At 45.3% G+C, this 26,347-nt stretch overlaps 1 protein-coding gene across 2 annotated transcripts in view; it reads left to right on the forward strand.

The window, feature by feature from the left end:
• The first annotated feature begins 12,038 nt into the window (after positions 1-12,038).
• Positions 12,039-26,347, forward strand: part of PTPRG (protein tyrosine phosphatase receptor type G) — a 759,442-nt gene continuing 745,133 nt past the window's right edge. The window contains exon 1 of one of the 2 annotated variants that reach the window (XM_032149389.3): positions 12,039-12,367. In XM_032149389.3, coding sequence (XP_032005280.1) covers positions 12,283-12,367 — 85 coding nt within the window. In that variant the 5' untranslated portion in view covers positions 12,039-12,282. The remainder of the gene's footprint in view (positions 12,368-26,347) is intronic. The other variant, XM_032149390.2, reaches the window with a different exon arrangement.

Below are 26,347 nucleotides of genomic sequence, written 5' to 3' on the forward strand. Positions count from 1 at the left end.
GTGATTACAAAGAGAGCTGCTATAAATATTTGCATAGGGTTTTGTGTGAACATAGATTTTCATTTCTCTTGGGTAAATACCGAAAAACGGGATCGCTGAGTCATACGGTAAGTACATGTTTGACTTTATAGGAACCTGCCAAAATGTTTACTAGAATGGCTACACCATATTATATTCCCACCAGCAATTAAGAAGATTTCCCTTTGCTGTGCATTCCAGCCAAAACTTGGTATTGCCATTCTTTTCTTAGGTATTGCCATTCTTTTCTTAATCTATTTTAATGGGTGTGTAGTGACATCGTACTGATTTTAATTTGCATTTTCATAATGGATTATGATATTGAGCAACTTTTTATGTGCATATTTGTCATTCATATATTCTCTTTGGTAAACTATCTGTTCCTATATTTTGTCCATTTTTGCTTGTTTCCTTACTGTGGATTTTTGAGAGTTCTTTATTATTATTTTTATAGATGGGGTCTCGCTTTGTCACCCAGGCTGGAATGTAGTGAGTGATCACAGCTCACCACATCCTCGAACTACTGAGCTCAAGTGATCCTCTCACCTCTGCCTCCTGAGTAGCTAGGACTATAGCCACATGCTACCATGCCCGGCTAACTTTTTTTATTTTTTATTTTGTAGAGACAGGGTCTTGCTATGTTGACCAGGCTGGTCCTGAACTCCCGGCTTCAAGCAATCCTCCTGCCTTGGCCTCACAAAATGAGGCAATTACAAATGTGAGCCACTGGGCATGGCCAATTTTTTTCTTTCCCTTTTTTTTTTTTAACTTCCAGCCAATTATTTTTTATTCCAATAGTTTTTGAGGTACAGGTTTTTTTTGTTACAAGGATGAGTTTTGTTTCGTTTTGTTTTCTTTTTGAGACAGAGTCTCGTTCTGTCACCCAGGCTGGAGTGCAGTGGCACTATCTCAGCTCACTACAACCTCCGCCTCCCAGGTTCAAGCAATTCTCTGCCTCAGCCTCCTGAGTAGCTGGGATTATAGGCGCCCGCCACCACGCCCGGCTAATTTTTTTGTATTTTTAGTAGATATGGGGTTTCACCATCTTGGCCAGGATGGTCTCGAACTCCTGACTTTGTGATCCACCCACCTCAGCCTCCCAAAGTGCTGGGATTATAGGTGTGAGCCACCGTGCCCAGCCTAGGATGAGTTCTTTAATGGTGAATTCTGAGATTTTAGTGCAGCTATCACCCGAGCAGTGCACACTGTACCCCATATGTTTTCTTTCCCTCACCTACCTCCTAACCTCCTTCCGAGTCCCCACAGTCCATTATATTGCTTTGTATGTTTGTGTGTCCTCATAGCTTAGCTCTTACTTATAAGTGAGAACATACGGTATTTGGTTTTCCATTTCTGAGTTACTTGACTTGGAATTAATGGCCTCCAGTTCCATCCAAGTTGCTGCAAAAGACATTATTTCATTTATTTTTATGACTGGGTAATATTCCATGGTGTATATATATCATATATTCTTTATCTACGTCTTGGTCAGTGGGCACTTAGGTTGGCTCCATATCCTTGCAATTGCAAACAAATTGTGCTGCTACAAACATGCATGTGCATGTGTCTTTTTCATATACTGACTTCTTTTCCTTTGGGTAGGTACCCAGTAATGGGATTGCTGGATCAAATGATAGATATACCTTTGGTTTTTTTGGTTGTTGTTGTTTGTTTGTTTTCTGGTTTCTTTTTTGTTTTTTTTTTTGAGACGGAGTCTAGCTCTGTCGCCCAGGCTGGAGTGCTGGAGTGCAGTGGCACATCTCGGCTCACTGCAAGCTCCACCTCCCAGGTTCACGCCATTCTCCTGCCTCAGCCTCCCAAGTAGCTGGGACTACGGGTGCCCGCCACCACGCCTGGCTAATTTTTTGTATTTTTAGTAGAGACGGGGTTTCACCATGTTAGCCAGGATGGTCTCGATCTCCTGACCTCGTGATCCGCTCACCTCGGCCTCCCAAAGTGCTGGGATTACAGGTGTAAGCGGCCTACTTTTAGTTTTTAAAGGAATCTCCATACTGTTTTTTATAGTGGTTGTACTAATTTACATTCCCACCAGCTGTGTAAATGGGTTCCTTTTTCACCATATCCATGCCACCATTTATGGTTTTTTGACTTTTTAATTGGCCAGGTGCTGTGTCTCGTGCCTGTAATCCTAGCACTTTGGGAGGCCAAGGTGGGCAGGTTGCCTGAACTCAGGAGTTTGAGACCAGCCTGGCCAACATGGTGAAACCCCATCTCTACTAAAAATTCAAAAAATTATCTGGACACAGGGGCGTGTGCCTGTAGTCCCAGCTACTCGGGAGGCTGAGACAGGAGAATTGCTTGAACCTGGGGGGCAGAGGTTACAGTGAGCTGAGATCGCACCACTGCACTGCACTCCAGCCTGGGCGACAGAGTGAGGCTCTCTCTCCAAAAATAATAATAATAAAATTTAAAAAATAGTAATTATGGCCATTCTTGCAAGAGTAAGGTGGTACCTCATTGTGGTTTTACCCTGATGATTAGTTAAGCATTTTTTCACATTTGTTGGCTGTTTGTATATCTTTTGAGAAATATCTTTTCATGTCCTTTGCCCACTTTTTGATGGGATTATTTGTTTTTTTCTTGGTTCCTTGTAGATTCTGGACACTAGTCCTTTGTCAGAATCATAGTTTGTAAATATTTTCTTCCACTTTATGGGTTGTCTGTTTACTCTGCTGATTCTTTCTTTTGTTGTACAGAAGATTTTTCCTTAATTAGGTCTCATTTATTTATTTTTGGTTGTATTGCATTTGTTTCTTTTTTTGTTTTGTTTTGTTTTGTTTTGTTTTGTTTGAGATGGAGTCTTGCTTTGTCGCCCAGGTTGGAGTGCAATGGTGTGATCTTGGCTCACTGCAACCTCTGCCTTCCGAGTTCAAGCGATTCTCCTGCCTCAGCCTCCTGAGTAGCTGGGATTACAGATGTGCGTCACCACGCCCAGCTAATTTTTGTACTTTTAGTAGAGATGGGGTTTCACCATGTTGGCTAGGCTGGTCTTGAACTCCTGACCTCGTGATCCGCCTGCCTCCACCTCCCAAAGTGTTGGGATTACAGGCATGAGCCACTGTGCCTGGCCTGTTTTTTGGGTTCTTAGTCATAAAGTCTTTGCCTAAGTCAATGTCCAAAAGAGTTTTTCCAATGTTATATTCTAGAATTTTTATGGTTTCAGGTCTTAGATTCAAGTCTTTAATCCAACTTAAGTTGATTTTTGTATAAGGTGAGAGATGGTGATCCAGTTTCATTCTTTTACACGTGGCTTGCCAGTTTTCGTAGTACCATTTATTGAATAGGGTGTCCTTTCACCAGTTTATGTTTTTGTATGCTTTGTGGAAGATCAGTTGGCTGTTAAGTATTTAGCTTTATTTCTGCATTCCCTATTCTGTTCCATTGGTCTAAGTGCCTATTTTTATACCAGTACCATGCTGTTTTGGTAACTATAGCCTTGTAGCATAATTTGAAGTCCAGTAATGTAATATCTCCAGATTTGTTCTTTTTCCTTAGTATTGCTTTGGCTATGTGGGTTCTTTTTTGGTTTCGTATTAATTTTAGGATTCTTTTTCTAGTTCTGTGAAAAATGATGATGGTATTTTGATGGGAATTGCATTGAATCTGTAGACTGCTTTAAGCAGTATGGTCATTTTCACAATATTGATTCTTCCCATCCATGAGCATGGACTCTATTTCCATTTGTTTGTGTCATCTGTGATTTCTTTCAGCAGTGTTTTATAGTTTCCCTTGTAGACGACTTTCACCTCCTTGGTTAAATATATTCCTAGGTATTTTATTTTTACTTTTTTGCAGCTGTTGTAAAAGGGATTGAGTTCTTAATTTGATTCTCAACTTGGTCATTGTTGGTGTGTAGCAGTGCTACTGATTTGTGTACATTGATTTTGTAACCTGAAGCTTGACTTTAGGAACCTTTTGGATGAGTTTAATTTAGAGTTTTCTACGTATATGATCATATCATCATACGTATATGTTCATACGTATATGAACAGTGACAGTTTGACTTCCTCTTTTCCAATTTGGATTCCCTTTCTTTCTTTGTTTTGCCTGATTGCTCTGGCTAAGACTTCCAGTACTATGTTTTTTTTTTGAGACAGAGTCTTGCTCTGTCGCCCAGGCTGGAGTGCAGTGGCGCAATCTCGGCCCACTGCAAGCTCCGCCTCCCGGGTTCACGCCATTCTCCTGCCTCAGCCTCTCCGAGTAGCTGGGACTACAGGCGCCCGCCAACACGCCCAGCTAATTTTTTGTATTTTTAGTAGAGATGAGGTTTCACCATGGTCTCGATCTCCTGACCTCGTGATCCGCCCGCCTCAGCCTCCCAAAGTGCTGGGATTACAAGCGTGAGCCACCACGCCCAGCCTCTCTTTTTTTTTTTAATGTCCTTTCCTTATCTTGGAATTAGGGTGATGAGCGGCTTCATAGAACGATTTAGGGAGAATTCCCTCTTTCTCTACCTTTTGAAATAGTTTCAGTATGATTGGTACTAATTCTTCTTTGAATATCTGATGGAATTCAGCTGTGAATCCATCTGTTCCTGGACTTTTTTTGTTGGCAATTTGTTTATTACCGATTCAATTTCATTGCTTGTTATTGCTCTGCTCAAAGTTTCTATTTCTTCCTGATTTAATCTAGGAGGGTTGTATGTTACCAGGAATTTATCCTTCTTCTCTAGATTTTCTAGTTTGTGCATGTAAAGGTGGACATAGCAAGCCTTGAATGATCTTTTGTATTTCTGTGGTATTGTTGGCACTATCTCCAGTTTCATTTATTTACTTATTTATTTAAGATGGAGTTTCACTCTTGTTGCCCAGACTGGAGTGCAATGGCGTGATTTCAGCTCATTGCCACCTCCGCCTCACAGGTTCCAGCGATTCTCCTGTCTCAGCCTCCCAAGTAGCTGGGATTACAGCCATGAGCCACCAAGTCTGGCTAATTGTTGTATGTTTAATAGAGATGGGGTTTCACCATGTTGGCCAGGCTGGTCTTGAAGTCCTGACCTCAGGTGGTCCACCCACCTTGGCCTCCCAAAGTGCTGGGATTACAGGCGTGAGCCACCATGCCTTGCCTCCAGTTCCATTCCTAATTGAGCTTGTTTGGATCTTCTCTCTTGTTTTTTAAGTTAATCTTGCTAATGGTCTATCAATTTTGTTTATCTTTTCAAAGAACCAGCTTTTTGTTTTATTTATCTTTTGTATTTTTGTTTGTTTGTTTCCATTTCATTAGTTCTGCTCTGATCTTTGTTGTTTCTTTTCTGCTGGCTTTGGGTTTGGTTTGTTCTTTTTTGTCTAGTTCCTTGAATTGTGACATTTGTTTGTCAGTTTGTGCTCTTTTAGAGTTTTTTTTTCTCTTTTTGAGACAAAGTCTCAGTCTGTCACCCAGGCTGGAGTGCAGTGACACTATCTTAGCTCACTGCAAGCTCTGCCTCCCAGGTTCAAGTGATTCTTGTGCCTTAACCTCTCCAGTAGCTGAGATTACAGGTGCATGCCACCATGCCCAACTAAATTTTGTATTTTTAGTAGAGACGGTGGGGTTTCACCATGTTGGTCAGGCTGGTCTTGAACTTGTGAACTCAAGTGATCCACCTGCCTCTGCCTCCCAAAGTTCTGGGATTACAGGTGTGAGCTCCCACACCCATCCTATTTTGATGAAGTTATATTTATCATTTTTTTGTTTTATCGATTGTGCTTTTGGTGTCCTATTGGAGAACTCTTTGCTAACTCAGTGACATAAAAATTTTCTCCTATGACTTCTAAATTTTTTGTAGTTTTATGTTTTACATTTAAACTTATATTCTATTTTAGTTAATTTTGCCATAAGATGTGAGGTATAGGCTGAGGATTTTTTTTTTTTTTGCATATGGATGTTCAATTGTTCTAATATGTTTTGTTGAAAAAAACTATCCTCACTATATTAAATTGCCTTTGCATCTTTGTAAAAATCAATTGGCAATATTATGTGGGCCTATTTGTGGGTTCTCTATTTTATTTCATTATTTCATGTATCTATAACTCCACCAATACCATATTGGCTTGATTAATGAAGCTTTATAGTAAGTCTTACAATCAAGTGATGTGAGGCTTCTAACTCTTCTTTTTCATAATTGCTTGGCTAGTCTAGTTCGTTTGCTTTTCTATATAAATTTAGTATCAGCTTGTCTATATCTACAAAAAGTCCTGATGAAATTTTGATTGGAAATGCACAAATGTATAGATTTATTGAAAATGTGTATTTGACTATAATGTCATCCAATCCATGAACATAGTATATCTCTCATTTAATTAGTTTTTGACTTATTTCATGAGCAGCTTATAGTTTTCTGTATACTAATCCTACACATATGTTGCTAGGTTTATACTAAAGTATTTCGTTTTGGGGAGTTTATTGTAAATGAGTTGTTTTGAATTTTAGTTTTCAATATTTTGCTGCTCATATACAGACACAAAAGTAATTGTTGTAGGTTGACCTTGCATCCTACAACCTTGCTAAACTCACTGGGAACTATGTAGATAATCATGTCATCTGTATAGTGGCAGTTTTATTTCTTGCTTTCTAATATATATGTTTTTTTCGTTTTGTTTTGTTGTCTTATGGTACTGGGCTAGGATTTCCAGAATAATGTTGAATGAGAGTGCTGAGAATGTATTATTTACCTTGAATGAGGAAAAAAAAAAAACAGTGGTGAAAATGAATATCCTTGCCTTGTTTCCAATTTTGGAAGCAAGGAATTCAGACTTGTGTGAGTTCAGCTATGGGTATTTTTTTAATAAACGTCCTTTATTATGTTAAGGAACCTCCTCTCTTCCTAGTTAACTGAGAGTTTTTATCATGAGTGAATGCTGAATTTTGTCACATACCTTTTCTGCTTTGATATGATCACGTAGTTTTCTTTAATCTGTCTTTAATCTAAAAGAGCCTTATCAGTCATATTTGCTATGACTATTTAATCTTTTTTTTTTTTTTAGACAGCATCTAGCTCTGTCACCCAGCCTGGAGTGCAGTGCTGCAATTACAGCTCACTGTAGCCTCAATTTCCCAGGCTCAAGAGATCCTCTCACCTCAGACTTCTGAGTAGCTGGGAGTACACCACACACCACTAAGCATAGCTGATTTTTTTTTAAGAGACCGGGGTCTCACTATGTTGCTCAAGCTGGTCTTGAACTCCTGGGCTCAAGTGATCCCCCCATCTTGGCCTCCCAAAATGTTGGGATGACAGGCATAAGCCACCACACCCAAACTGAATCCTACTTTTTAAATAGTGTATTAAAACACCACTACATGGCCAGGTGTGGTGGCTCATGCCTGTAATCCCAGCACTTTGGGAGGCCGAGGCAGGCGGATCACTTGAGGCCAGGAGTTTGAGACCAGCCTGGCCAACGTGGCGAAACCCCATCTCTACTAAAAATACAAAAAATTAGCTGGGCGTGGTGGTGCACGCCTGTAGTCCCAGCTACTCAGGAGGCTAAGGCAGGAGAACTGCTTGAATCCAGGAGGCAGAGGTTGCACTGAACTGAGATTGTGCCACTGTACTCCAGCCTGGGCAACAGAGCAAGACTCTGTTTCAAAAAAAAAAAAAAAAAATGCCACCGCATGTTCATTTTCTTTCAGCCACTGAATATAGGGCTTTTTGTAATGACAAAATTTATCATTAGGGGACTTAAGAGATTTTCTATGGTTATATATTTTTTCAGAATAAATAGGCTTTGCTAAGTCTTAAGTTCTTTAAAATAAACATTGCCCCAAAATTTAAAGTTAGGATGATTACAATGGGTTTTGTTGTTGTTGTACAAACATTCACTTCAGAAGTTGAAAGCCCAGTCACAAAATTGTTTGGTCTATACATGAAAACAAATGGTAAAAGGTAAATGGGCTTTGTATTTATTTCCTAGGGCTGATGTAACTAAGTACATCCAACTAAATGCCTTAAAACAACAGGAATTCAATGTCTCACAATTCTGGAGGCTAGGAGTCTAAAATGAAGGTGTCATCAGGGTTATGCTCCCTCTGATATCTATAGGGGAAGTTTTTGCCTCTTCCTAGCTTTTGGTGTTTGCTGGCAATACTTGGTGTTCCTTGGCTTGTAGATGCATCACTCCAATCACATGGCTGTCTTCTTCCTGTGTCTTCTCCTCATCTTTCCTATGTGCTTGTCTGTGTCTGTGCCCAAATTTCCCTTTTCTATAAAGACATCAGTCATATTTGATTAGGACCCACACTAAGGACCTCATTTTAACTACATTACCTCTGGAATGACCATATGTCCAAATTAAGGTCACATCCTGAGCTTCTAAGGGTTAGATACCTTCTTTCAACATTACTTCAAAACAATTCAACCCATAACAGGCACTACTCACTTTTAACAGTAGATGAAGTAGATTGTTTGTAAAGAAGGCCACAAAATTCCTCCTACCTTTCTATTCACGTCCTTTTGCTTCCTGACTTTGCTGCTTCTCCCATCAAGAACTGGAGTCCATTTCCACCTGGAGCCCAAGCTCCAGATGAGAAAGCCTGGCCCACCCCTTGATTTCAGCCTGATGAGACCTTCAGCAGAGGACCCAGCCATGCTGTGCCCCAGCTTCTCACCTCTAAAAGTGACAGGCAGTAAGTATGTATTTTTTTAAGCTGCTAAATTTGAGGGTCATTTGTTACTAATGTCAGCATCTTCTCTTTGTAGCCTTTTTATCTTCCATCAGGGTAGCTAGGCTGTCCCTCCTTTGGCACTCCCAGGGCTTTTCACACCAACTTGCTCACTATATCATAGAGCCCCCATATCACCTGGGTTAGGATTGTAATTACCAGGTAGGAGCATGGCAGGGCTACTGCTAGGTCATTATTGTGTGACCAGCACTTGAAAGTGTCTATTATGTATGAATCGCTCTGTAATTGGTTGCAGAACAAATGAAAAGGCATCTGTGAGGTATGTTTGCAAAATTTTATCTTTTGTAGGAACTGGTGGGGTCTGGATTGTGCTTCCAAGGGTAGTTTGGGGGTAAACTTCAGCCTAGGGTCCTAGGACAGTCACCAGTCCATACCGAATTGGATGTGAAGTTTTAGCATGGGGCCTCCTACACTACTAAGGTAGTGGTAATTCACTCTTCAAACCCATATGAGGTTTTCCCCGACTCTGAAGCTCTTTCTTTACATTCCACATTTTGGTGCCTTCTGAAGCCATTATTCTGTTGCCTTTTCACAGCTGTGGAGGCAAACAGGCCTGGGTTGAGAATTTCAGCTCTGCTGCCCACTAGCTGAGGATCCATCATTGTACTCTTCTGAGCATGTTTCCCTGTCTATTAAATGGGGAAAATAATTCTCACAGCTGGCAGTATTTTAAGGACTCCATGAGAGAAGGGAGCATGAATTTAGGAAGGTATGCTCCCATAAGGCCTGGGGGCTTGCGCTTTTTGTTCGAGGCTGTGTTCCCAGTGTGTCCCTCAAACAGCAGGTGCTCAACACATTTGTTGAATGAGCAAGCAGTTTATGGCATGAATTCAGCACAATGCCTGGTAGACAGTAAGCATTCCACAAAGGAGAGCTTTTACTGTCCATTTTACAGAGGAGGAAACTCACCTGAGGACGCTGACACAAGTGTTCCACTGGTTTTTCCCATTTTATCACTCGACATTAAGAAGGTAGTCAGGGATGCTGGGGTAATCTAACTTGAGGAACGAATATCCCTCAATACAACACTTCCAAGAAAAATAGCCCTCGCAATCTTTTATAAAGAAGTCAGGATTCCAATAAAACCAGGAAGGACCACATTCCAAAGCAAATAAACTCGCCTCATTCCCCACCCTGGGGGAGGGTGTTCACCCCCGTTCTGCTAAAGATAGAGCTAGGGCCCTCCCCAGGAACTTCCTGGCTTTTATTAGTTTGTAATCCCAAACGTAACTTTTCAAAGGTTTTTCTTTTAGAAGTGTGGGTGTGAAACTGCTTCCTTAATCACATCGAGCGGGAGGATCTCCGACCATCTGTACTTTATTTGAAAACCTAGCATCCGGTTGGGATGTTTGGGTGGGTGGAGGACCCTGCCGTGTTGGGATGAAACAGCAGGGACACGTTTAAAACACAAGAGCCGTGCGCGGTGGCTCACGCCTGTAATCTCAGCACTTTGGGAGGCTGAGGCAGGCGGATCACAAGGTCAGGAGTTCGAGACCAGCCTGGCCAATATGGTGAAACCCTGCCTCTACCAAAAAAAAAAAAAAAATAATAATAATCAGCCGGGCGTGGTGGCGGGCGCCTGTAGTCCCAGCTACTCGGGAGGCTGAGGCAGGAGAATCGCCTGAACCCGGGAGGCGAAGGTTGCACTGAGCCGAAATCGAGCCACTGCATTCCAGCCTGGGCGACGGAGCGAGACTCCGTCTCAAAACAAAACAAAACAATCCCACGTTAAGATCGCTTTGAAACACAGGCAGAAAAATTAGGCAAAAAATTTCAAACGGCTAATTACCTTGGCTCAGTTACACATTTAATGAAAAGCCCGCCTCCCCCTTTTAGCCCCAGCATAAGAATGTAAAATAGGGCGCTTAGAAGTCTAAGCGATAAAGATCTTACCGAGAGCCAAGGGACAAAACTCATTACAGATAAGCCTAGTCCTCCCATTTCCCCCGGACGCCTCTCCCCGATTGCTAAAGCAGCAGCCGCTCCCGGGGTAGCTGCCAGGAAATCAGTCCGGCCCCGCGGCGCTGCTTTCACCCTGCAGGGGGTAAGAGGCGCACTTCCTGCGCCCTCCCCGCGGCCAAGTCGGGGTGCGGGAACCTTCTCCAGAGAAGCTGCGAGTTGGGGAAACTCCGCCACCGATCCATCGTGGCGCCGGGAAAGGAGATGTGGGGCTCGGAAGGGCTAGATTTCGCAATCCTGGGATCGATATTCCTCCCCTCCCCCACTTTCCCCAGCCTTGGACTGGGCCAATGAAAGCCCGAAAAGGAAAAAAAAAAAAAAATTAAATCTCAACGTAGCAGGAGTGCAAAGGCCGCTCGGCTTTGTTTCCCGGCGGGGGAACGCGCTGTGTTGGAGGCGCGAACAGGGGCCGCGGACGGTGAGCCCCACTGCTGCAACTGCCAGGGCAGCGAAGCCGAACAGGAAACCCCATCGCTTTAAAAAGGCAGCTGTTCGCCCTCCCCTTTTCCCCGCGCCCGGGCGAGGGGCCCCTCAAGTCCGGGATCCGCGAGCTACGCGGACGGGGGATCTCGCCAAACCCGAGCACCGTGCGGCGTCTTTTAAGAGCTCGAACAACGCGAATCCAGCAAAAGACAAGCCGGCCGGAGAAGGCAGCCTCCCTCCTCTCTCCGCTTACGGGCTACAATCGCCCCCAGTCCCCAAACTGTCCCAGTAGAGGCCGCGCGGAAGGAGCGGAGCCGAGAGACCCCGCGCAAGGCGGGAGCCGAGCGCGGCTGCTTTAAGAACGCGGAGAGCGCGCGCCCGCCGCCAGCTGGCCCGGGCTGCGCGCCCCCGCCGCCACCGCGCGCCCCCTGTTCGCTCGCTCCTTCGCTCGCCGGCTTTAAAGTCTCTGCCAGGATCCATGCTCACATGTTACTTCCTGTATGGAGGCATGGCCAGTTTCCAGCCCCGCGCTCTTCGTTCCTCCCCAGCCTGCGCCGGAGCCACAACTTTCAGGAGCATGGACTGAAGGCGCCCTCGCCCCAGCGCCCCTCTGAGATCCTTTGTGTTTTCCTCCGTTTCCTCCAGCCGTTTCTATTTTGGGGGGCTCTCCGCTCCCCCCGCCTCTCCCCTCCCCTTCCCCTCTCGCAAACATGCCTCCTTCCTTCCCGGGGCCCTGGAAGGAGCTGCCTGCCTGAAGCCCGGAGACGCCGCGCCGCGCTCAGCCCCGCCGCCGCCCGCCGGCTCTCGGGCTGTGCTGCGCTGCCGACTCAAGTTGGGGATCCTCGGCTGCTCGCCGCCGCCGCCGCCCGCGGTCCCTGCCTGCCCCAGGCCCGGGGCATCGCCGCCGGCCGCCGACTCCGCGCCCTGCCCGCTCGGCTCTCTCCTTTTTGAACGGAAAGCAGCTCTTCTCCGCCGAGAGGATCGTCCCCAGCGTGGCTCTGCGTTCCCGGTCACTTTTTGAGATTTTCCGGGGGGCGCTCGGCGGCTTCCCGGATTCCAAGGGGACTCGGGCCGCCGAGCGCGCGGGGCCCGTGGAGCGGGCGAGCCGGGGAAGCGCCCCGGCTTAGCGGAGGCTCGCACGGAGGCAAGAACTTATTCAACAAGTTTACCCCCCTGCTTTCCTCTTTTCGATGTGCGTTTTCGGACATGCGGAGGTTACTGGAACCGTGTTGGTGGATTTTGTTCCTGAAAATCACCAGTTCCGTGCTCCATTATGTCGTGTGCTTCCCCGGTGAGTGCCGGCCGCCGAGGGGACGCGGCCCCGGCCGGCGCGCGTTGGGGATGCGGAGTTGTCGCCTGGGCGCGGAGCTCCGGCGCCCGTCCGGGAGACCCTGGAGAGGGTGGAGGGTGGCCCGGCGCCCGGGGAGGAGAGGAGGATTGCTCCGCTGGCTTGGGCGATGTTTAGGGAGGCTGGCTAGTGGTCGAGGAAGGTGGAGGCAGGGGCCGGCCGGGGAGGGGGCTGGGGGACGCGGGGGTCTGCTCCCGCTCCGTTTTGGGGGGCCTGGGGAGCTGGAATCGGAAGAAAGGGGGACTTGCTTTGCTGACTCGTCGCCGATCGGGAGAACTCGAGTTGTGGGGCGGTTGGGGAGACTGAGGCCATGGAAAGGATGCTTCTGTGGGTTTGGGGGGCCCGGGATGAGCCCCCTCGCTCTGGCGGGTATTGAAGGAGCTCAGAAGGTGGGGGTTTGCTTTGCTGTTCTCCATCCCTTTGGGAGGGCTAGGTTTCGGGGAATGGAAGTCGGAGGCTGGCAGCGGAGGACTGAGGGTGTGGGGAGCAGCCTGCGTCCTGGGGTCGGGGGCGTCCTCCCTCTCTCTGGGGGCTGGGGCGCGGGCAGCCCTTCGGTGCCGGCGTGAGGCGGTCTCCTTGGGCGCAGTGAGACGGCAGGGCGCAGGCGGTTTCGTAGAGATCCGTGTCTCCCCTAGCTCCGGCCCGTGGCCCTTTCCCTCCGCTGCTCTGCTCGATGGGATTGCCGGGGTCTGGACGCGGGGAGGGGGCGGGGGCGGGTCGGCGGCGGGGTTGCTGTTCGCGCCGGGGCGGATTTTTTTCGTCTCGCGCGCCCTGCCTACCTTCATCTTTGCCCTTTTGCAGGCTGTTCGCGGCTGGCAGACCCAGACTCGCTCCTTTCTGGCCAGGTTAAGACAGGAACAATACTGGCCGTTGATAACGAGAATAAATCACCGCACGTAACGGTGTGCGGCTCGGCGACCCTCCTCTTCCAGCCCTCAGGTTGCAGTTCCCCCTCCTCTCTCCCCTGGGGAGGGCAGAGGCCAGCTGCCTCCCTCTCCTCTCTTGCAGGTCCCCCGGGCAGCAGCCCCGAGCTCCCTCGTAGCTGTCCTGCTCCCTCCCTTGGGGTGGAGGCCAAGTCCTGCCCTAGCCCGGGGAAGGGCTGGAAGAAAGGGGGTGATTTGCTTTTCATCCCTCGCTCCCCTAAGGACAGAGAATTCCCCGTTTTTCTGCCCTCTCATCCATCAGCTCCTGGATACCCGGAGGTGGAGGTTATCTGAATCAAGAAAAAGAGAAACGTGCCCCGAGATCTCCGCTCTGCCTGGTTACAGCCGCCTCTCCCCGGGCGGCTGGAGCGCCCGTTTTTGGTGCAGCAGGTCCCTTAGTCCCGTCGTGCGCCCCGGAGCAGGGCGCGGGAGCCTTCGTCGCCCTCGGGGATCCCTCTCGGGGGACTGGCAGCGAATGCCCCCTTTGCAGATTCGGGGATGGCCTCGGGAGGCAGAAAGGCAAAACACCGTCTTGTGTTCTGCACCCCCTTTTCTCTCTGCGCATCCTCCTGCCCGCGGAGCGGCACGGAACTCCAGCCGAGAAACGCAGCTCGGAGGCCGAGCGAAGGACGTGCGTCCACACTCACCCTGGGGTTTGCCCACTGGAGTCCTGCCTCTACGGCCTCTATGGTAGTGTAGGCCATGGGGACATCTCCCCTTAGAAACAGCTGCCTTCATTCACTGAAAGACCACTGCTCAGTATTTGGGTTAATCATCTCCCCCTTCTAGTCTCCCCTGCTTTACCATGGACTTGACGGCTGAGCGGGCTCAGGTGCACACAGGGGTTGAGCTTTGTGAGGGCCACTCTTTAATGGGTGCAGTGGGAGGTCATGGAGGGCAGCCTTGCAAATTAGAGGAATTTCCGATTCCTCTTCTGCCCTTGCGCTCGGGGATGCAGTCAGTGGGCTGACCGTGGTTTTCTTTTCCCTGGTGTTTGAGGAAGCTTGAGATCCAAAATGGGACTGCCAGGGAACCAACCTTAGTGGGGCTTGGACCATTTTCGTCTTCTCATTTTCTTTTCGCGCCCACGCTGCGAGGTAAATAGCCCCTTTCCTGGTCCGGGAGCCGAGGGGTGTCAGAAAGGGAAAGGACAGTGGTGGGAGGCGCAGAGAAGAGGGCGGTTTGGTTTGGAAAAGTGCAGCCCGAGAGGGAGCAGCAGGCTTTGGAGCAAGGCAAAGTTAAAATATCAGAGCTCTGGGAGACGCTGGCTTTTCGTTTTCCGAGGTTGCCGCGACGCCGCTGGACCTCAGGGGGCGCCCCCGAGCCACTGGTGGGGCTCCTGCCACCTCCACACTGGTCGGCCTCGGCCACCTCCACGCCGCAGGGATGGGGCGCGCGTGCCCGGGTTCCGAGGCTCTGGGGCTGCAGACGCGCCTTGGCGCGAGGCGGCGGCCTCGGCCTGGCAATGCTGCTCCTGGCTTTCCCGAAACCCGCTGGGGGGGCTGGAGCTCGTCTTGGGACCCCCACTTCTTGCCTGCTATGACCTCGAAAGCGCTTATCTGTTTGACATGAGGGATAAAAATGCTTCTGTTTTGGAGTAGGGTCCTCCTTGTGAGGTCTTCGCCAGAATCCCTCGTCACTTAGTATTGTTTGTTTCCTCTCAGAATCATAACTCAGCATAACTCTTCAGTTGCATTTGAGTTCTCAGCTTCTGTTCAGGATACGGGTTAGCTGTAGTTTGGGCAGGGTTTTGGAAACACAGCCCTGGCATGAGCTTTTTCCCAGTGGGCTGGGAACGGTGGATTTTAGCCTTTGAACAGCAGTGTGGCAGGTTTGGGATCCATTCAGGGTTAATAATGCTTCAAGTGATGCTTTCCAAGTGCAAAGCTAAGAGTGTTACCAAACGTGATATTAGGCATATTACGTTGCTATATACATCTTTATAAAGCACGGTAGAAACATTTACAAAAATAGCAAAATATAATGGATCCCCCACCCAACTTCAACACTCACAACTCAATCTTCTCTCATCTCTTCCTCCCCAGCACCTTATTATTTTAAAGCAAATCTTACACATAGTTCATTCAAACTCTGATATATATCTCCAGTCACTGGGAATCTGCCTCTGACACAGTATAAAATATGTTACTTGAGAGGGTTAACCTTTTATCTATTTTACATTCTCAAGCTCAGCAGATTTTTTTTTTTAATTGATTTTTGTCTTTCGGCCCTCAGAGTGAAACTCTGGTTTTGATATGTTTTGTATTGTAATTACATTATATCTAGGGTGCTGCCATTGGAAACAGTTCAGATGGATAAGCTCAGCTGTGTACCTTGGATGTGTCAGAACTGGAGGCTCCATGATTAATGTCGGGTGAATCATGAATCTCCCTCTAAGCTGTCTCTTCTTTTATTTGCATGTGCGGGCTTTAGTTCTGATGGGCATCCCTTATGGCCTCAGGAAAAGGCAAAAGTAGTATTTGGAAGTCAGCAATCTTTCTCTTTACAGGGTGTGAGATTGTACAGGTTTTTTTTCCCTCTCCGTCATGTATCATGTTTGAGAATGAAGAATCTTTACCCAGTCTCTAAACTGGGTTCCTTTGACACAGTTATGGAATAAAATCTTTGATGTTTACTTCTAAACAGTGTTCACATTTGAGGGTTGATGGAGTTACAACACTAATAAAGATAGGCATAAACAGGGCCTTTTGGAAATAGGGGAAGTTGCTGTTGTTGCTGGAAGAAGAAAGGTCGTAGGAAAGGTTGGCTGATGTGGGAAATGTGACTATTCCATAGTGAAGCTTTGAGTATCTCCCCTTAATTATGGACCTGTTTTCACTGAATAAAAGATTATGTTGTTGTTTACATGAAGCGATCCAGGGAATGCTGATGATTTAATGCAGCAAAACAAACAGCCCTTTCAGATTGCCTTTCTATTCTAAACAGCTCCCAAGTTAACAGAGTAGAATCAGTTATATACCTGTGTGCTGATTGAAACTAACTTTCTTGGCATTCACGTGAGATCACTTAAAATGCCCTAGAGTAGTTACTCCGGAGCCTCTCCTACTCCCTTGCCTCCCTGCCTTTTCCTGGAGACTTCTTTTCTTTTTTTGAGATGGAGTCTCACTCTGTCACCCAAGCTGGAGTGCAGTAGTGAGATCTTAGCTCATTGCCACCTCTGCTTCCCAGGTTCAAGCGATTCTCCTGCCTCAGCCTCCTGAGTAGCTGAGTCTGCAGGCACGTGCCACTATGCCCAGCTAATTTTTGTAATTTTGTGGAGATGGGGATCCGCCATGTTGGCCAGGGTGGTCTTGAACTCCTGACCTCAGGTGCTCTGTCCACCTCGGCCTCCCAGAGTGCTGGGATTACATTGCTACTGGGCTGTTGCTTTAACACTTTGCTTTTACAGTGACACGTTGTTTGTTCTTTTTAAATCTTGATTTCTATTCAGCATGTGGGACAATGAAATGCCATTTCTAGGCAGGATGAAGATTACAATATGTGTGCATTCTGACTGAAGAGATTTAAACCATTGTAATTAATACTGTAGTCCTGGGTTACATTTCATGTGGTCACATTCCATAACCTGGAGCTTATGGGAAAAATTTAGGGCATCTGAAGTTCCCTCTAAAGCACTTGGTGCCCTGAAATTAGCCCTTGGTTTGCTATGGTTCAAAGTTGACCTCTGTTAGATGTTGGGTGGTGGTCACTGAAGCTGTTTTTGGCTGTATCCTGTTTAGAGATAAAAGGGCTGTTTTATTAATATTATGGAAGCCAAGGAGTACACTGCTCCCCACCTTTAATTCTCCACCTGAGCTTGATCTAGGTTAAGCAGCCACTGATGAGGTAGAGGGAGTGGCTCAGGAGGGACTCAGGAAGGGCTGAGAAGAGCCTGCTCTGTGAGGGCTTCTTGTGGGATTTGGCAATAGTCACTGAATTTGTCCCAGAATGAGGTTACCTGTGCAAATGATTAAAAGATAAGGCTGGGCGCTGTGGCTCACTCCTATAATCACAGTGCTTTGGGAGGCGGGAGGGTCGCTTGAGCCCAGAAGTTTGCGACCAGCCAGGGCAACATAGGGAGACCCTGCCTCTACAAATAATAAAACAAAAATTAGCTGGGTGCACTCCCACTACTTGGGAGGCCAAGATGGGAGGATTGCTTGAGCCCATGAGGTTGAGGCCGCAGTGTACTGTGATCATGCCACTGCACTCCAGCTTGAGTGACACAGTGAGACCCTGTCTCCAAAAAAAAAAAAAAAAAAAAAGATTAAAAGATCAAATGTAGGCTGGGCATGGTGGCTCATGCCTGTCATCTCAGCACTTTGGGAGACCCAGGTGGGCAGATTGCTTGAGCCCAGGAGTTCGAGACCAGCCATGTGCAACATGGTGAGACCCCATCTCTACAAAAAATATAAACATTAGCTGCACATGGTGGTATGTGCCTGTAGTTCCAGCTACTCCAGAGGTGGAGGACAGGACTTCGGGGCTGCAATGAGCTGTGATGGTGCCACTGCTCTCCAGCCTGGGCAACAGAGTGTAAGACCCTGTCTCAAAAAAAAAAAAAGTCCATTTGCCAGTCTGAGAAATGGGAGCAACCATCTTACTTGGAAACGAACTATATCCAGGACTAGGGCAACGTTCTGTGCACTTAAAAAATCAACTACACTTGTGTAAAAAAGAGTTATTGGACTTGGCTTTGACTTATTTTTGGTATTGTGTTTATGTGGAGTTGTAACCAGCAAAACCAATAAAAAGGATAAGTGTATTCCAGAAACCTGTATTTACTTCCCCTTGCTTTTCCCTACAATTTGCCTGTTGCAAATTTCTAGGAACACAGGATTGCTAATGTCTCTTTAAAAAATGTCTTAAAGTAATATAGGTAAATTTCACTTTCAGGAAAGTCTGTGATGATTGAGATGTAGAACAGATACATTTGTGGTTTACTCAGTATGAAAAGGATTGTTAGGTATAAGTGATGGCTGTGCAAGATTGCTTTAAGTAGCTGGAGGGCTTCTTGAGTGATTGTCCCCTCCTCTTGGGACAACTATAATCGGAGGGACTGTTTCACCTGGTATCATTTGTAGCAAGATACTTGGTGTTTTGACAGAAAAATATATTCTGTGTGAGATAGCTTGCTGGATCTGTGCAGGCCTAAGGTTTTTATGATTGCAGTCCTTAATACAACTATTAAAAAAACTTTTTTTTTGGCCTGGGTGCGGTGGCTCATGCCTGTAATCCCAGCACTTTGGGAGGCCCAGGTGGATGGAACATGAGGTCAAGAGATTGAGACCATCCTGGCCAATATAGTGAAACCCCATCTCTACTAAAAATACAAAAATTAGCTGGGCACGGTGGTGCGCACCTGTAGTCCCAGCTACTCGGGAGGCTGAGGCAGGAGAATCGCTTGAACCCAGGAGGCAGAGGTTGCAGTGAGTTGAGATTGCACCACTGCACTGCAGCCTGGGTGACAGAGCAAGACTCCATCTCAAAAAAAAAAAAAAAAAAGATTTGTTTTAAGTCCTTCCAGGGATAGGAAGAGGAATGACAGCTGATGAGGTTTCTATATGTGCCTGGTTTCTCTTTTGGAAGCCTCCCAAACGGAATTGGGTAGTGTTTCACTTGTACTTGTAGTGGGTGTGGGGATCCAGGTAACTTACACATTGAATGAAAATTTTAATATGTGTCAGCCAGTTGATGAGAGTTGCCATACTGTTTTGTCAGCATGTAGCAGGAAGAAATCTTTTAGGAGCCTGGAACTTGTTAATGATTTTTTTATTTGTTTTCTAAACTAGGTGGCTATTGAGAGTTATACAGAATATAGCAAAGTAGGTAAGAATATGGCCTCTGGAGCCAGCCTACCTGTGCCATTGCTAGCTGTGCTACCTTAGAAAAGTTACATACCCTCTCTGTGCCTCATTATTTTTTCTTCCTCTGTAAAATGGGGTGGTGATAGAAGCCTAACTCCTAAAGTCTTTGTGAGGCTTGAATGAGAATGTATATAAGGACTTAGTGCTGTGCATGGTAAACAGTATGTGCTCAGTAACCATTTTTTTTTAAATCAAAAGTTTTATATGTTTATTTTTATAGAGACAGGGTCTCTCCCTGTGTTGCCCAGGCTGGTCTTAAACTCCTGACCTCAAGTGATCCTCCTACCTCAACTTCCCAAAGTGCTAGGATTACAGGCGTGAGCCATTGCTCCTGGCCACCGTTTTTATTTTATGTGTTCTTAAGAGATTTGGATAGGAGTGTATGGAAAGAGGACAGTGGAACTGAAAAGGACAACTGTATGTATAGACAACTTTTTAAAAAATTGTGTAAACATATGTGATGGGTTTTTGTATCTGTCTTTGCTGTTGAGGGTGAGGAGGAGTAGGGATCAGCATGAGGACATCCTATGTAAGATTACTAACAGGTTACATTTTGAGGTTTAAAGAAATGAGAAAGCCCTCATGAAGTTTGAGATACCACCTTGCCCACATTGCAAAGGAAGTCTCTGCTTTCTCAGCTTAAAGTGGAAAAAATGCTTTTTGTGGGCTTAAAATGTGTCTCATGAATCTTCCAAATCCCTGTGTAGAAAGAGTCGCCTGGTCCTGCACCCTGAGATGTTAATTCCTCTTCTCAGGCCTTATGGACGGTGTGGTAATGGAGGGAAATAGGTTACTCATTACTGGGATTCAGTTTGGCTCCACTGATGGGAAGCAAACGGTAGTTGGGTGTTTGCTTTTATTTTACACTTCTGTGACACTTGAACACATTGATTTCTTGTCTCTATATTTTCATGGATTCAGAGCTACAGAGCATATGAGAGAGAACCAAACACTGATGCACACCTCGTGCCCTCTAATCTTTTCTTTTTTTTTGCAGACTGAAATCAGCATGATATTTTTCTGGCCAAACAACAAAATGTGATTTTAAACTACTCAGTTTAGCTATTTTTGGGGAGTAGCAAAGTGACACAGTTGGCTGCTGAATTCTAGCAACTAAAAAAGAAAAAAATGAAAGCATAGTTCATGGAATATGTAACACTTCCATGTAAGAAAATAGGACAACTGGTCTTATTTTTGGGTCTGTGATACTATCTTTCTAAGTGAGTGAAGCAGGGTGTTGTATAATGCAGTGGATATACTTTTGAGGAATTCATACTAGTTACAATATACATCTAAGAGGTATTTGAGTTTTCATACCATTGCTGCCTCATGGATCCTGCAGTGCACTTAAATCAGATCCGCTCATTAATTGGGAATGATTTGGATAGGGGACACAGCCATAAGCAATTGACCAAGCATAAAAGCATAGTCCAGATTAGTGAGGAAATATTACTGACTTTTTAAGGTTGTCTTGAGAACTTTTTAAGAATTGTCAAAAGGATTTATTTACAAAGCGGTGGTTATTTATAAATGAGTTCTACCTGTTTTTTAAAATGACACTTTTCCAGAAGCGTTTCTTTTCAGTAAGTGTGGAGGCTTAGCTCTGTCTGTGGGTAGGTACGGGTGGTTACCCAACATCTAATGGAAGTGGGGTTGGGTGGCGCCGGGGATCTGGGAGTTTCAGATATACGTATTCTCTTATTCAGAATCCACACCAAAACCCCAGAGACCTGGGTTGAAATTCTTAGTTCTTTACAGCATTTACCTTGGGCAAATGGGCCTCACCCTTTTAATCTATAAAATGGGAATAGTAATTATAATAGCCTACGCTTACCAAGCACATGTGATCTATGCCCCGTGCTTGAGCATTTTATATGCTTTTAATCATCCCTGGAAGTATAAACCGTGATTATTTCCACTGTAGGGTGAGGAAACTACATTTGAAGAAGGTAGGTCCAAGGTCACCGGGATAGCAAGGCACGGGGAGTGGTGGGGGGTGGTGACTGTAATATGTTTCTCTGATCATTGCTCAGGATTTTTAAAAAATTTTATTTCAGACCATTTGCTTTTTGAAGAGAGTATGGAAACTATTTTTCCTAATTGCACAGGAGGGCCAATTGAAAGATCTAGCTTTTTATGTATTTCTCCCTATTACTTTTCCCATATAAGCAAGTGCCATAAACACTGGGTGGAATAAAGATGTCTTCCTGTACTTGCTACAATTAAATAAATAAATTAGTATAGGATTTTATTTGGTTACGTTGAAGAGATGACCTTTCAGCAAATTACTTTAGCTTCTGAATAAGCTGATAACTGTGGATAGAGTCTGAATTTGTTGGTGGTGAATTTTTTTTGACACTACTTCTCTTCCAAATTACCTAAATTGATTTGCTTTGTAATTTGAGAACTTTTGTTTGGGGCTTTGAATATGGTTACTTTGTAATAATGCAGTATTTTTACTGTCCCATGTATATCATCTAAGTGTGGGCAGCCGGCTCTGAATCATAACTTCAGGAAAGGTCTGAGGGTGTTGTGTTTGGCAAGAGATGGCTTGGATTCTGCATTTTTCCTCCGGAGTTTGGAACTAGCCATGGGAGCCAGCCAAACCAGCTGTGGGATCTTGGGCAAGACCCTCAATTTCTTTTGGGTTGTTTTCCTCACCCTTCACTAAATGGCTTCTAAAATTTTTTCTGGAATTTTAGAGATTGTTGATTCCAGGCTAGGCAGTTTGGAAGGGTTATGGTCTTTTTGCAGTATGCAAGTCAGATGCCCGGGACACCCTGTGATTTGTGAGGTGCACTTGTTGACTTTTTCCTGTGAGGGTTTGCTTCCTAAGGCATTGAGAACCCTTCCATTATCTTGCTAACCTTGCTACAGATTATCTTGAGGGAGGAGCAGACAAGGTGGTGAGTGGAACTTGGTTAATGGAATGCCTCTAAGCTATGTTTTTGTTTGTTTGTTTTTTAAACATGAAAACTTATTTCTCCTGGAGACTAAGTAAAAAAAAAAATATGGAGATTTACTCATGTCAACAAAGTTATGTGTATAGCCTTTAAAACTATCTATTGTGATTTATGATTGGAGTGGTGGGGGAAGACGTCTTGGTCTAAAATGAGAAATGAAGCTAGTTCCGGATCTTGTGTCTGGAAAGGAGAAATGGAGAAAGGACAGGCATTTGGGTTATCGGGAATTCTACAGATGTTCTTTTGGCCATACTGCGTTTAAAAGAAAAAATAAATTAAAAATTAAGAATGGATTAAAAATCAGTCGTTTGCATTCATGCCATCAACAGGTTTCTGAGTGCCTAGAGCATGCCAGGCACTGTTCTAGGCACTGGGGAGACAATGGTGACCCAAACAGATGGAAGCCCCGGCCCTCATGAGAGCTTCCTGTGAAAGTGTGGGTTACTCTTGAAAAATAGGAAGGTCTAGCAGCCTAGGGCCTGTGTTCTTGCTTGGCAACAACATTAACCTGAAATTAAATAGTGCTACCCCTTGGGATGGGGCACACACCTGGCCTGTAGTGGTTATTTACAATACTCAGCTGGTCCCTGGAGGTGTTTGTCACCCGAGCACAGGTAATTTTCCTGAGGGACAGATTTTTTTTCTTTGGGCTTGTTTGGGGTTTTGTATTGCCTGGATTGGTCATGTGTAACCATGTGCGTGCGCACATGCAGCAGTGCACACAGGTGCATTGCTGGCTGATGACATGACTTCTTTCCTATCAATCTTGCTTATGAAGCTGAAGCTCACCTCTCCTGGCTGTGTCCTTTTCTGGCTCTACAAATGGCCTGCTGCTTGGATATTTCACAGTCATGTGTTGACTTCCCTGATTGATCTGAATTTCTGTTAGCTTGTTCAGTTAAAACAAAAGTGTGTTTTGAAAAATCGCTCATTTAAGAGCTGGTTCTCTTGATCAATTTCTCGTTATCAAATGACCCAAGAAGGGGTATGATGTGGGGGGACAAGGGGGAAAAGCCAGTGACTATTAATAGAGTAGGATCTGAGTACATTAATATTGGAGATGCCATATTAGTGGGTCCCTTGCTACTTAGTTTTTTTACACAATATTGCTGCCCTCCTAATTTTTACACATGGATTTCCAATAAATGATAGAAATAGTGCACACTTTAATTTGTACAACAACAACATGAAAGCCTGAACTTTGTACACAATAGAGTGGCTAGCTTTTGACCATTACAGATGGAAGATTTGAGGGGATGATTCATTCACCCTTGTTTTAGTACATGTTCATTAAATGGTCACCGTGATGTGCAATACATTTACATGAATTCCCCACATGTGATTCAGAGCCAAATTAGGCTGTGTTCTTTGAGGGCAGGACCGCATTCCTCCTTGTGCTGTATCTTTGGTGTGCCGGTAGTGGTAGTCATGTTTGAAGGACGACAGAATGAGTAGATAATGCTCTTCAAATGATTATAGAATGTTTTACAAGACACTGATGTCATTGTATGTAGTTTCAAGATATCTCATGTTTGTATATTGTGTCTTCTTAAGAGATATGCTATCCAAGGTTAATATCTTTCTTAAGAGAATTCTCAGTATATATATTGTCATGGTGGTTGAAGTTTATCTTTAAAAAGAGAAGCTAAATTCGTACCTTCTGTTGGCCGCTAAGGTATCTATTGCTGAAAACAGGATTCTATTCTAATTAGAGGACAAAGGTCTATAGGACAGCAGGGTTATGTTTTGATGGTTGCAATGTTAGTAAACCTTTTTTTTTTTCTCTCTTGTGGAATAATTTAAGCTAAATTCTGTGAATCCGGTGGTCATTGTATCAAAAGTGGCCTTGGCTCTTAGGGTTGATTCAGGAGAAGGTAGCCCTCTTATTTCTGCTTTGTTCCCGCAACAGCCAATGAGGTATGCAGAGAGCAGCAGAGCTTGCCTCAGCTGACAGTAGAGCACAAAAATGAATGCCATTGCCCAATAATGGCCTTGTGCAGGTTGGACTAGGAGAAGGGCTTGCCTGAGCTGATCGTTTTTGCTTGGTTGACAAGTACTAGTTGGTCACCAGATCTACTGCCCTTGATGAGACAGATGTTGGCTGGTGCATCATGGTGATTCCTAATGTGCGTAGGCAGAAGCTAAGTTTTCTAGAACACATTGCTAGTCAATGCCTGCCCTGTTTTATCCCTCTTCCCACCAGTTGTTTTCTCTTCTAAAACTAGTCATTTTCTCTTATTTACATGTGTGTAAAGGTTATGAGTGGAGGGTGCAGAAAATCTCTTGACAGTTCTAGGCACTAGCTTCTCATTTTCCCAGTCAGTGAATTTGGGCAGAAGCTGCTGAAATTATTTCATGTGATAGAGGTTTGCATGCTAGAGGTCTTAGTCCATTTTGTGTTGCTGTAACATTATCTGAGACTGGCTGGTTTATAAAGAAAAGAGGTTTTTTTAGCTTACAGTTTTACAGGCTGGGAAGTTCAAGGGCATGGCCCTGGTGTCTGGTGAGGGCTTTTGTGCTGCATCATAACATGGCCGAGAAGGTGGAAGGGGAAGTGGACATGTGCAAAGAAACAAAACCCAAGTGACGTCCTGGCTTCATAACAACCCCGCTCAAGGGAACTAATCCATTCCCACGAGAAGTGACTCGGGCTTGCCAGAATGAGAACTCAGTCACTGCCTTGAGGACGGCACCAAGCCATTGATGAGGGACCCACCCTCATGACTCAGACAACTTCCGCTAGGCTCCACTTCCCAGCACCACCATGTCGAGGATCAAATTTCAACAAGATTTGGTGAGGACAGACGGAAACCATAGCAGTGCATAACTTTAGCATTAGAGTCCTTTCTGAACATATTTTAGGATGTGGTTTTTAGAAGAACAACTCAGTTGCTAGTGAAGTTTCTTAACTGAAATGAGGGAGTTGCTGGTTCTTGAAATTTCTGCTGCCCCTTATGATGCGAAATGGAGGTAAAATTGAATTCTGGGGGGTCTAGGGGAAATGTAAGCACTCTGACCACATAAAGGGTTTTGTGAAAGTAAATCTTATATGTCTTGGAACCTTTAAAATGGGATTGAGGGAATGAGACTTGAAGACAAGTGGATTCTGATGAAAGAGGCCAGTGACAAATGTGTATTTAAAAAAAATGCATTTTTTTTTGCAGGTACCAGACTGAATCCTAGCTTTGTCCTTTGCTAACTTTGGCTAGTTACTTAACTTTATTGGTTTTCTTATCTTTAAAATGGGGATAATGAGAATTTCAACCTTCTTGAGTCCTTGTGAATATTAAATGAGATGTGTACGCAAAGCACCAGAAAAGCGTTAGGCACTTTGAGATGGAGTCTTGCTTTGTCACCTACACTATTCAGTGGCGCGGTTTTGGCTCGCTGAAACCTCTGCCTCCCGGGTTCAAGCAATTCTCCCTGCCTCAGCCTCCTGAGTAGCTGGAATTACAGGCGCCTGCCACCACGCCTGGCTAATTTTTGTATTTTACATAGAGACGAGGTTTTGCCATGTTGGCCAGGCTGGTCTCGAACTCCTGAACTCAGGTGATGTGCCTGCCTCGGCCTTCCAAAGTGCTGGAGCTGATATTACAGACATGAGCCACTGTGCCTCGCTGGCACACAAAATTTTATAAATGGTACCTGTTTTTAATAGCCAGTGCTTAAGATTCATGAAACAAAGGTGTGCATAAACATGCTCTCAATGAATGCTGTGCAACTGTTGTGAAGACATGGGAGAGAGCTGAAGCTGCTACAGCAGAGATCCCACAGCGACTAAAGTGGCAGAACCAGAATCTGAACTGGCTTTTGGCTGCTGTCATGCTTTCTTCTGTGCAGAGCAGAAGTTCGATGAATTTAAGGCTCACATGGCTACCAGGAAGAGTTTTTTTTTTTTGACAGAGGTTTAGCAAAGATGGCTTTTAGGGGGTTTACTTTGTCCTGTATCCCCCACCTTGAAGAAAAAGGTTTATAGCTACTCTTCATATTCTCATTGATGAAATTATCAGCACGAGTAGGGTACACATGCCTTGCTGTATATCTTTGTGTTAATATGGGGCCAGTCACACCCCCCGGGTGCATACAAACAGGGACGTTCAATGAAAGTGAACAGTATATGTCTTCTTCCTGTGCCTGTGTGTTATTTTGCAGTTTTTCTACAGAGGAACT

Source organism: Hylobates moloch, unplaced genomic scaffold, assembly GCF_009828535.3.
Source record: "Hylobates moloch isolate HMO894 unplaced genomic scaffold, HMol_V3 SCAFFOLD_4, whole genome shotgun sequence".
Taxonomy (NCBI): Eukaryota; Metazoa; Chordata; class Mammalia; order Primates; family Hylobatidae; genus Hylobates; species Hylobates moloch.